At 36.6% G+C, this 12756-nt stretch overlaps 1 protein-coding gene across 1 annotated transcript in view; it reads left to right on the forward strand.

Moving 5' to 3' along the window:
* The window catches only part of SMC5 (structural maintenance of chromosomes 5), a 45356-nt gene that overhangs the window by 6477 nt on the left and 26123 nt on the right, over positions 1-12756 (forward strand). The window contains exons 5-9 of the mRNA XM_037372627.1: positions 843-977; positions 2047-2187; positions 6591-6752; positions 10775-10846; positions 11736-11991. Of these exons, the coding sequence (XP_037228524.1) occupies positions 843-977; positions 2047-2187; positions 6591-6752; positions 10775-10846; positions 11736-11991 (766 nt within the window). The remainder of the gene's footprint in view (positions 1-842; positions 978-2046; positions 2188-6590; positions 6753-10774; positions 10847-11735; positions 11992-12756) is intronic.

Below are 12756 nucleotides of genomic sequence, written 5' to 3' on the forward strand. Positions count from 1 at the left end.
TGGGTTTATTGTTCTATTCAAGGAGAAATACGTTCAAGAAGGCAAAAACTAAATCTAATTAAATTTCTAAAATTTAGAAAGCTAATATTGCAAAACAAATTTTTGTTTCTTTTTCATTTACTTATTCACAGTGTTTGTTTAGAATGAACTTTCTGCATGCTCTGTCAATGTAACTTTCATATTTAAACCAGCTTTTTTCTTTAGTACTTAGGTGTCAGTTCAGTGAATACTATGTCCTGAAAGTTTTGGTTTACTTGCTCGCTGTAATGACACTGTAGCAATGACAAGCACACCTTTGACTTCAGTCTTGGTTTTGAGCTGTTCCTCTGCCTTGGACAGCAGCAATGCCTCCTGATACCCTTGGCTGCCAGCCTTTATATTAACTTCCACATGGCTAAACTTTTGAGTTTATCATAGTATTTATACTGGGAAGGTGTAGCCTCAGCAGCTTGAGAAAAAATATTAAGAATAGAGGAATAAAACTTCTAATTGTCTTTACTAAACTATTTTGTTCAGAAGAACAATAGCCAATTCAAAAACAATGAACCAACCCATGTCTTCAACAGCCGCCCTCAAAAGCTGCTGGACAGCTAAGGTCTAAGCTCTAAATCATTCCAGAGCAACTCCAAGAAGACCATGTATGATCTCTTACAAAATGTTTAGGAGGGTTTGCTTGCTACTCAGAGATGGTCATCCTGCACTTAAAATTAACTTAGCTCTGATGTAATTTTCTAGCATAGAACTGTGAGTCAGGTGACCTTCATGAGAAGTAAGTTGCAGTATTTAAATCCAGTATTACTGTATTGCACTGTTCTAACAAATACTGTGTTCTTATTTTGTAGGACAGAGTTGGAGAATTTGCAAAACTGAGTAAGGTTGAGTTGCTTGAAGCCACTGAAAAGTCCATCGGTCCTCCAGAAATGTACCGGTTTCACTGTGAACTGAAAAACTTCAGAGAAAAGGAAAGAGAACTGGAGGTAAACATGCACATTATAGATAGAGAGCAGTGACTGTATGATAATTAACATAATAAAATTTAACATGAGGTCTTAGAAGGTGGTATACATTTACAAAGTCTGCAGCATGTTGATTTTACTACGTCATGCTTATATTTTGTCGCAGTTCATTCACTTGTAAGCATGAAGACATATGCAGGTGATCTAGATGGGATGCCTGTTGTACACTTCCCTGGGATTCTTGACTGGCAACAAGTTTTTTGGACAGATCTTTTATGCCTTTCAGAATTCGTCAGCAGTTATAGGGTGGTCCTTTGCTTTAGTCTTGCTGACTGCAGCTTCTATAAGTTATGGATGAGATTGTCACACCACTGCTGCCTGTTTTTCCTGGTTTGGAATATTGCAGACAGAGAAAAGGGAGAGTGTATGCAATAAGCTTCAACTTTGTTGCTGTCATGGTTTTAGGACACAGGGTTTATCCCTGACAGTGATTTGTACTGTGATCTTGCTAGAGTGCAGGCTTGGTGATCTTTGCAGAAATAATGTGTTCCTTGCTGTTACTGTTGGGAATGGTATCTTGGGAACAGTGTCTATTGTTAGCCATACAGGCCATCCTTTTAATCCTTTATTCTGTTCCTTTATGCTATTGTTTCTCGTGTGCGTGTGCATGCATTTCCACTCATAGATACCACATTCACATACCAACCTTAATGTTTCTGTTAAAAATATCTACAAGATGTTTCACAATCATTTTTGCTACTTGTGTTCATCAAAACTAGTTATGGTGGTTTACAAATGTCTAGATAAATGGAAGCTTGTGCTGTAGGCAGTAACTTCCTGAGAAAACAAAATATTAGAGTTCTTGATCTGAAGAAAATATTTTTACTTAAATTAGATTTGTTTTCATGGAAACTATATGATAAATGTACTTGAAAAAGCTGTATATTCCTAGTTGGGTTGTTCCCCTTTAATTACTGCTGTACTAAAGTGTCCTCTCATGTTAAATTTCTGCTTTAATGCACAGGTGAGGTGTGGAGAAGTGTTTTCACAAAGTAGATACTGTAAAATATGAAAATGTTTGTTCTTACAGAACTTGTGCAGAGACAAAACTAACTCTTTGGAGAAAATGAGACAGAGAATTGAACGATACAAACAAGATGTTGAGAGATACCATGAGCGCAAACACCATCTAGACTTAATTGAGATGCTTGAGAGGAAAAGACCTTGGGTGGTAAGTTTTCAGTTTCTTTCCAATATTTTCTTACCTAACCCATTTTTCCTGATTCTGCAATATTAGAAATATGCCAGAAGTTTCTTTAGAAGAAATTTGACCAGAGTTAACTTGAACATCATTACAATTGCATGGTTGCAAACAGGCTAGGTCTTGAAAGGCTGTTCTTGGCCTAGCTTTGATCAGAGGTTTGCTTGTGTATGTAGCTGGACTGAAGAAATTGCTTAAGTTGTTACTGGCTGTTTAGGAAAGCCAGCAATATGGGCCAAAAACAGTACTCCTTTTTATTCCATGTAGACACAACTGGTTTAATGGGCCTAGCCAGTTCCACTTCCTTCTTCTGGCTATAAATCACTATTTTTTTCAACAGAATGTGTTTTCTGGTTTGTTTTTTACAGGTTGCATTCTCCCTTTGCTAATTTTAATTTGTTAATTGAGGTTTGGTGTGCATGACATAAATCATGGTGAATATAGGTTGCCGACCTCAAGAATGTTGACATTTGGAGAGGTTAAAATTATAAACGAATTCAAAAGAGCCTAGAACCAAGGATGACAGGTCATTTATGCAAAGCAAAATAAGTCTTTCTGAACAGCACTTTTGACTGGTTTAGTTTTGACGTTGAGTGGTCAGTCATGTTAAATTGTTAAACAGTTTAAGCTGATGTTTTTATTATATTGAAGCAATAGGTTGTTTGCCTTATTTGCAAGCTTTAGAGAATTCATGAAATACAGGTACAGAGCTTGCTAAAGCTTACATGTGGTATTTGTGGAGGATGCAAAAAACTTTTGTGAAGTATATTGTTGCAATTTTGCAGAAAAGTTTCTTGTGGGTATACAAAGAACTTTGTCCCTTAAATCTTGAAGAGTAACTGGATTCAAGGCACGAACCTTCACTGCCCTCAAACCTCCATGCTAGCAGCACAGAGGGGTATAGGAGTAGCAATTTAAGTAGATAGATGGTGGTAGGTACTAAGGAGGTGGGCTGTATGCTCTGGGCCATTAGGATTGGACTTCCATACTTGCTGAATGATTTGGGTTTTTCCTCCTATACATGCATTAGCCTGGCTTAGTTAACAAGAATTTTATTAGGAGAGATGTAGGTCTTACGTTGTTAATGTAGATGGATACTGATTGTTGTCTACTGTAAGATATTTGCAGATACAGAGCTCTGAAGGCTGGTCAGAAACTGGTGGGGGGAAACTAAGTTAAGAACCTTACCTGCTGTCAGTTAAATTGTCTTCCATAAGTTTGAGAACATTGCTGTTATGTATGTGTTTCTTAAGCAAATTTAGACAGACTTCTTCACAGCTTACTCTTTCACTGCTGTGTTCCAACAGTTTATGTCACTGAGTATGTTAAATACTTCAGGTGAGTGCACTCAACCTGGAGAAATTTAACTTTTTGGCCACTGAATCCATGGAAGTGTATTTTGACACCTGCATGAAGTTCTGATATGTAGTACAGAATCAGTGGTGGGTACCAGATTAACCACCAGCAAGTGACTTCTGGTAAACAATCTACAGTTGAAATCAAGGGTCATCAACATAACTGTTTTACTAGGTAGAAGATATTTGACCTACAGGCTGCAAAAAAATTTCACATTCCATTGTGATCCTCAACATAAAAGATTGTTGCTATTTAGTGTGTTGTCAAATCCTCCTGACAGATCTATTGGTATTCTCCTGTATTGCAAAATACCAAGATCTCTAAAAGAAGAAATGCATTCTTTTACAAGGTCCTGTTTCTTTGTCATCTGACTAGCACTGTTTAATCCTAAGAAATAAATGGTTTTGGTGTCACTAAAATTGGGTTCACCAAAGTTCAGAGTAGCACAGCAGTTTATTCCTTCTGTGGATCTTCTCTCGCTCCTGTCCTCACCAAAAGGTAGGCTTCTACCTGTAGACCAAATAGACCTAGCTGTTTAAAATTTCCTCTGTAACAAAACAATACTGGGCTGAGCCTCCGAATCAGCCAGGAGGCAGATGTATAAATACTATGGTATGTTACTAAATGGAGAAGACGGACAGCCTGAAAACAGGTCAACTGAAAAACGGACACTAGACTGTTGATCATGGTTGAAAAGGCAGAGTGTAATGCTGAACTTGCTTTAACTGTTTGGCCCCTGTAGAAATGTGTTTTTATTCTGAAGACCACTACTTTTCACCTGAGGAACGCTTTTCCAGTCAAGTGTTTTTTCTAGTCAGTGCCAGCTGCTTCTCTATGTGGAGAATTATACACCGTATTTATAGATGTCTGTGTCTAATAGCCTTTTGAGCATCTGCTTTTAAATGCTATTAAATAGACTCTAGGAATACAATGTTAAAGATTGGGAGTCAAGGATTTAGGAGAAGTTTTATGTTCTTCTGTGTACCTTAGTGGGGCTTCTGTCAAATGATTGTGTCATCTACAGTCAATGATAAAATTTAAGGAGCTACAGTTCTTTTGACATAGATAGCCCTTCTTTTGTAGGGTCTTAAAGGAGGGAGGTTTCTTACCCCTCCAAGCTTAAGCTTAATGAAGTATGGTATACCATAAAGTATACTGTTTTGAGGTAGTATGTGTGTATATATCTATAGTGCTGTTCCTCCTACTGTAAATGTCCTGGAAACATGTAATTCTGAAAATGTGTCTTGGCCAAGCCATGTCCGTTCTCCTTTTCCTCTTCCATTCACAGCTGAGAAAAGCTTTTTTATGTAGTTTAGGTGCACATAGCTAAGGATCTGCAGAACTTCCACAGGATTTCAGCTCTCCCATGAGATAAGTGCATAATTACAAGCATCAAGGTTATTTGCTTAAAGGTTGCCAAAATACAGGGATCAAAAGTCAGGTTTTCTTAAAGTTTTGGTGAAGGGATTTAATGTATAAAAGCCATGTCATGACAGTTTTGATGGAAACTTGCCTGTGTCTTGTATCAGAAGAAATGAAGTGCATTGTATGTGTATTTGCTTGAACCTTGAGATACAATATCTAAGGCAGAGCTAAATTTTAAGCTTACTCTTTCAGCTAAGGGGAAGTATAGTTCCTTTACTTCTGTAACTTTGTAATGGTGTCTACAGATTGTACTCCACATCATAGAATTAGAGCAGCTTTTTTCAAATACTTTTTGGCTTTATGAAAAAGATACTATGAAAGAATTTGTATTTAATAGCCTAAGTTGATTAATGTGTGATTAACTGTGTGTACTTACAGGCAGAGTTATTAAGTAACTAGGAGAAAGAAGTAGCAGATAAAGTTCACTGTTACAGATAGAGCTTGCAGGCTATCTTTATTTCTTTTTAATGCTCCAAAACTTGGAATAATCCAAGTGTATGCTCTAAACCAGCAGCTTTCTTTAGTGCCTGCCAAATCCAATAGCTTTCTGTTCCTCTGCACTCCCACCTGCATATATCTACTCCTCCCTCTGGCCTACTGAGTATCTTTTTCAGAGTAATTAAATAAATATATTCTGGTAGCAAATTTGCAATAACCACCATTTAAACAATTTACTGCAAGAAACTTTCTTCCATCCATGTGAGACTGTTCACAATGTACTTTATTAGTTATGTACAGACGAGCACAAGAAAAGTGACAACCATGAGTTAAGTGTAGTATAACAAACTTAAAAAATATTATCCAGCCAGTTGCAAGAAGTCTCCTAGATCTGTATGTCTTGTTCTTTTGTTCTGGATTTTTTGTTTTGTTTTGTCTAGTTTTTCCCTCCAGAAAGCATAATACAAAAATATTCACTAGTGATGACTTTCTCCCTAAACTTTCTCCCCAAAATTCCTGTCTTCTTGAAGTGGAGGTTCTTAGTCACCGCACTTCTTCCCATCTCTTTCTTCTCAGGAGTGCATCTCCAGTTAAACTTCCTCGATAGTGACTTCTGTGGCATCTGTGGTGTATGATGGAGTTTTTCTTCCCCTGAGTTCTGGTCAACTCTGTCACTTTCCATGGTGTTCTTCAGGGTTGTATTTGTTACTGGCTCTGACTGTCTGTCCAGCTCCTTCCTTTTCTTTCCCCTGAAGTTTTCAATGGTTATTTGCTCCTCAGCTTGAGGACTTCTGCCTAAGTAGTGCTCAAACTATGGACAGAAGGGGCTAAAGAATTACTTTTTCTGCACTGGTCCCAGATGGATTTAGAGGCAAGGTAATTGCAGACAAGTTGGTTGTTTCTTCTGCTCTGTGAATTGCACGTTTTTTAAGAACCATTAAATATGTGTGCTTGTTCACTGGGAACTGAGTGATCCTCGCATCTCCTAGTCATAGTGACTAGTAACAAGAGGATTAATTAACTAGTTGCTTTAATAATAGCTTCTGAATGAGATTTTTCTCTTAAAACTCGTGCAATTAAATAAAATGTTAGAGCAGTATAAAGTACTGGAATAGAATACAAAAGTCTTCTGTTTTACTTTCATCTCCTCCAAGGAATACGAAAATGTTCGTCAGCAGCATGAGAAAGTGAAACAAAGCAGAGACCAAGCCAAGGAAGAAGTGCAGAATCTGAAAGAAATGCGGTCCCCACTGTCAAAAAAAATCCAAGAAACTGAAGAGAATTTGAAGAGTCTGGATATAAAAATCAGAGATAAGGTAGGTATTTTAATTTCTCAGTTAATATATGTAGTATTTCAGTTCTGTGTTCAACTTTCCTTTTTCTTTCTAGTGTGCTATAACAATGTGTTTCAGAAAACATTTTTCTGAAATACTTGAGCCCTTGGTTCTCACTGCCTTCTCCACATCTCTGTTCTATTAAAAACAATTAAGCTCAAGACATACATTTCTTAGTAGCAACTCTGAAAGTCCACTCTCTTGCTATTATAGGAGCATACAAATTTTACAATGTTCTCATAGAATCTTCAGGGATGTAGTATTACAGTTTCCCTAAGTTAAATACTTACATTGAATTTGTTGCCTTTTTTCATCTATTCTGTAGTTGGGATTTGTAGATGCTCTGTTTATCTCCTTAAAATGTAGCCAGTTTGGGTTGTTAATGTAAGCTAAATTACAGCTTTTCTGACCTAAGTGTTTTTCTAATATTTAACCTAATTCCATAAAGAAGATATATTTTTTATTAGACAGTAATCTTCCATCAGTTGTGACTATTTTTATGCATAAGAGAATTTAATGGAAAACCTACGTATTCCTTACAGCTTACTATCCGTTTCTTGAATAGCTGCTCTCTGGGGATATGGAAAATTACCATTTCTGTATGACAAATAGGAAAGTACTGTAATTATCTGCAGGATTTTAACTATCACGTACTGTTCAGGCTGCAGAAGTCATTGTATGCATAGGCTCCACACATTTTTAATGGATAACTCAAGTTAAATGATAACGCTGGCTGCAGTGAATTCTGTTTGAAGATACCTGATCAGGTCAAAAGACCTTGGTGTGGAGACACATGTGACACCTGTAGAGGACTGCTGTCATGAAGCATTTTGTAGAATCAGGGTCTGAAACTTCAGTGGTACTTAGCGCACTGTGAGCTGATACACAGTCCATGTGCTTTCTTTAAAAAAAACAAATGACACACTCTTCTCTCCAAACAAAATGAACAGCATCTCAGTGAAAAAAGCAAAAACCAAAAGCAAACCAGAAAGACCAGACGAACAAAAACAACAGATTGTTGTTCACACCACTCTTGCTTTTGTTGTGATGTAACCTGTACCTGGCAATACTACTTACCCAAGTGTATTATTCTTATTCTTATCATGTATATTATTAAGAAAGCCCTTTAAGCGTATCCTTTGAATTTTGTGCTCCACAGTATTGCAAGAGTTTACCATGTTGTGATTCAAAATAACAAAATGTGTAAAAATGTTGCAGTTTTATTGAAGTGGGGTTTTTTTGGTGTGGTTGAGGGGTTTTTGTGTGTGGGTTGTGGTTTTTTTAATGGGTTTTTGTTGGTGTTTTAAGAGTAAGTGTAGTTAGAGGGAAGTTAACAGCTGGAATCTTGAAATTAATTTTCATAATGCAGTAAGGGCCTTCATGCTTGTGAAGTGTGAAGCTTTGTTTTCACTGTTTGGTATTATCCTGATAAGTTTTACTCATATATACTCACTTTAATGTTATACTTAAAATTTTTTCGTGAAGAACTCTACTAAACCATTGCTACCACAGTTTTTAGAAGTATTGGGCTATATTCATATAAAAGCAATCCTTTGATGGGTATGAGTGTCCTCTGTATGAGAAACCTAGGGGGGGGAAAGTGAGCATTTTAGTTTTAACTTGCAGGGAGCATGCTCATGGAAAAAGATTTAACGGAATATGTTATATACCTGGTTATGGCATGAACAATTTGTGTGACATTGGGCAAGTTAACAAGATATTGGATGTGTATTGCTATTTTTTGTTTGAACTTTTGTGACAGTAACTTTTTTGAGTACTGAAATCCCTTTACCTCCCACAGATCTTCTTAGTTGGGCTGTGAAAATGTAGTTCTTTTAAAGGAGAATCAATGCTGCTCACACTGTCAGAAGATAGTTTTGACCAAACGCAAAACCTCAAGGCTTTTAAGTACCCTACCTTAAAATTCTATAAATTGCTACTTGATTAATTGTTCACTTTTTGGTAAATACTGCTTGAAATTATTGTAACTTGGAATTTTATCTTTGTAGATGCCAGAACCTGGTGAGCATTTCACAGATGATTTTGCTTAAGCCAGCAGGGTTGATTAATGACTTATTTTCATTATAAAAACAGTAACTTTTTTTTTGACCCAGAAGTTGTGGTGGTTGGTTATTTGGGGTTTTTTTTTCAAGACAGATTTCAATTTGGTGTTAAGGGAAAGCAGTTTAGCATTTTAAGTCCTTTCTGTTTTGAGCACACAGACCTGTAAAGAACATAATTGTCTTCAGGCCCTTTGGTCCAGGCTTATATCATTATCAAATAATTGTAATCCTGACTGCTTCTTGAGATCTTGCGCTTGGCTTGAGGATATATTTGTGAGAACAGAGATAAACCACCTCCTTCATTAGATCTTGTTTGCAGTTTGCTGGCAAAAAGCTAGACGTGGTGTTACAGGTTTTGCCTGGAAGGAGCTGGACTGAAAGTAAAGGCAGAACTAAATCTGGGAAGAAATTAATGTATTGAGGCACTGCACAACTATTTCTCTTTTCTCTCTCCCTGTGTTAAAACCTTTTAAGGATTTGGTCAGACTAAGAACTCCTAGTAAAATTTTGTGCATTGGGTGTGTAGGACATGTATATTCTGAAAAAAAGAAATTGGCCTATTTTGAAGGAAGAGGTTGATGAAATAGTGAGGCAGAAGCCTAGAGTAGTCTCCACTTTAGGCTTTTCAAAGACATTTGAACAGAGTGGATTATGCAGTGCAATTTTTTTAGCAATATTTGACAGTACAAAGCAGTTTGTTGTAGTTGTACCATGAAGACAATTGTAATTGTTCATGTATCCTGTAAGGTAGGTATATATAAATAGAAAATAACTGCAAATATAATGATAATTGAAAAATTTAATTTCAGTTCCTTGCTAGTGCCCTGCTTTTGAGAGCCCTCAGAGTTGTTTTCTGAACATACAGCATCAGTTTCCTAGGAGAGAGCTTCCTCTTCAGAATGCCTACCCAGATCTTTGGAGAGAGCATCACAGAGTCAGTACTGTACAGCAGTCAACTGCGAGACCAAGATGTATTGTTCCACATTGCCTTCATGTAAACAGGTGTAGAGTCAGAAATTTTTGTACATCTTTCAATGTTGTGAGAAGGAGTAGATTGTGCATAGTCTTTTCTCCATTCTTGATGCATCTTAGCATTTTCAGTGTGATTCAGTTTGTAGGAAGACATTTCTTCCAGCGAGTGTAGTGGGTGTTTGTTTCTGTGTCTGCACTGGAATTTATTTACAGTCCTTCCATCCTTCTGCAGTGTTCATTTTCTGCTTGCAGTTTTCAGCCTTGAGGGTTCAGGGAGGGAGGAAGTAAGTTCGTGGAGAAAGCATAGTACTGTGTTCAGGACTCAGCTGTACAAGTGCCCAAGCAACCCAACCTAGTAAGATCTGCTTTGAGCAAGGGATGAGACTGGGTGATGCCCAGAAATCTGCTTGAACCTATATTATTCTACAACTCCATAGCAGCTGAGAATAACAGAGAAAGAGTAGAGATGTGTGCCTACATACAAGCAAACAAGTTGTCAGGCTGAGCTGTGTAGGCTATAGCTTTAGCGTGATGCACTTCAGAGGCAGGATGACTTTGACAAATTCTGTTTTGGCTGTTCTGTGCCTAGGAACTTAAGTCTTTCTTGCTCTAAGTGTAAGGTTTCCTTGGTAAGGTTGTTAGGAAAAAGAGGCAAGAACATTTTATAATTGTAAGAATCTGAATATAACGTTTTATTGAAATGGAGGATGGAGTTACTTTCATTTCAGATGAAGTTAGGAGACATCTTTTGTCATGATTGAATTGCAGATCTGTAGCTGAATGGCTGTGAACAGTTTATAGGCCATTACAGATATAAGTAAGAATAATAAGAAACTGGTGAGTATGACTTTGTCAGCAATGAAATATGGAATAAATGCTTACTTATGCATGTAAAGTGTTCTTTGAAATATGACCGCTTTTTATAAATTAACTGAATTTATGACTGTCTAAATATCTTACTGTATGCAGGCTGGTGAAATCAAAGACATTTCTCAAAAATGTAAACAGAAGCAAGATGCATTGGAGATAAAAGATAAGCAAGTAAGACTGGATATTTGTGACTTATTTTGGTGTTTCTTTGCTAATGTATTAATTCAGTACTAGCTATAGCATATGCTGCTTTCAGGTGGAATGCTGCTTTTTCGATTCTGCAGTGATACACAGGTACAGGGCTTTTATGCCTGCTCTTCTGTTAGCAGAGAGGAAAATTTCTCTGAGCAGGCTGCAAGTGCTTCCACACTTCACTCCCTCCAATACACAATGAATCTCTAAAAGCTATTAGTCAAATGGGTATTACGAAGGGACAGGTGTATGCTACATAAAATCAGTTACCTTGATAGCAAACTTAGGAATGGACAGTATGTGTGTGTATATGTACTATATATCTTGAAAAGCTACAGCCTCTGTAGCACAGTAATGTGATCTCAGTGTTAAAAATGCCCTCAAATATTCTATGCAAGAGGCTAGGGTTGTTGCTTCTCTTAAGTGTATATATACATAATTTTTAATAAGAAAACAAAAAGATCTGTTGTAAAACAGTTGCAGAACTTAATATAATCACTTGGTTAAATGTATAAATTAAATATAAGGGTGCAGAGTCAATGTTGCACATTGTTTGTGCTATGGGTTTTATGCAATCTTAGACTCACTTTCAAATGTGTTGAAGATTTTAAGCTGCTGCTTTTGTAAAAATAAAGGAACTTTAAAAATTGTCTTGAAGGTTTGATTGTATTTTTACTTAAGTGTTCCTAAATATTAACAAAATCTTGTCAGTTCTTCAAATGTTGTAGGGTTATTGGAACTATAACAGAATCTAAGGATTTTAGTGTGTGGTTACATCAACATTTAGTACCAGTTGCACAGATATCCTACTTGTCATCGGTTTTGTATACCAAACTCCTTTAATGTTGGAAATAATCAAAATTCTTAGATTGAAGAAATTAATCAAGCATTGAGAATGAAAAAAGATGAGGAAATGGACAGACAAAGGAAAATACACAACACTCGCAAAATGATAGAGGACTGGAAGAATGAGCTCAATGCAATGGCAGTCTGTGAGAATCTTCAGCCACAAATTGATGCTGTTAATAATAAGTTGAAGGAATTGCAAGAAGAAAAGGCAAATATTGATAGTGATATCAGTGATCTAACAGCAGAGAAAATGAACCAAGAAAAAGAAAAGAAAAGTAAGTTATTTGAGGTTTTGTTTGTTGACTTTTAATTATTTTTTTCTTTGTCTGTCTGTGCACCATTGCTTGTTACAGTGCTGTAGTGAAATAATTTAAGGTGTTTACCTCAAGTCTCATAGTTGTATTACATGTATAGCAGTCCTCTTGTCTGTTACCAGTTTTATTAAAAGTAACAAACTACTTCCAAAATGAAAAGAAGAGGAAGATTGAGAAGTAGCACTTGATCTTAAAACTAATCAAAAAATCAGTTTCTTCTGATCTCTGGGTAAGGAGACTGCTTTGCCAGTTTCATTTTTTTCATGTTATTAAATGATAGTATGTACTGTTAGCAGGATACAAAAAAAACCCCCAAACCTGAAGCAAAAAAGTTTGCTTTGAAGGTGTAGTGGTGGTGCTGTTTTTGTCCTTTTTAGATTAACTTGAGCTAATCTTAATTACTATAATTTCCTTTATACTAGCCTAGGATTTGCGATTACTTCTAAGAAACAAAATTCAAAAATTATAGCTTGGTGGGTAGTGGGTGTTATGTATATTCTTCAGTGAGTGTAATATGTTTGCGCATACCTATGTCTTTGGCACTTAACTGTCATAGAATCCAAGAAGAAACTGAGGTAGAGAGAGACCAAATGCCCTAAGGAAGGAGGCACCATTACCTTGAGAAGCACAGGAAGTAACTGTTTTCTGTTTTTCCTGAATACCAAATGCTTTCGCACCCAGTCTGTTGTCACACATTTTGTTTGCAAGCATGCGCTAACACTTGGA

Source organism: Falco rusticolus, chromosome Z, assembly GCF_015220075.1.
Source record: "Falco rusticolus isolate bFalRus1 chromosome Z, bFalRus1.pri, whole genome shotgun sequence".
Lineage (NCBI taxonomy): Eukaryota > Metazoa > Chordata > Aves > Falconiformes > Falconidae > Falco > Falco rusticolus.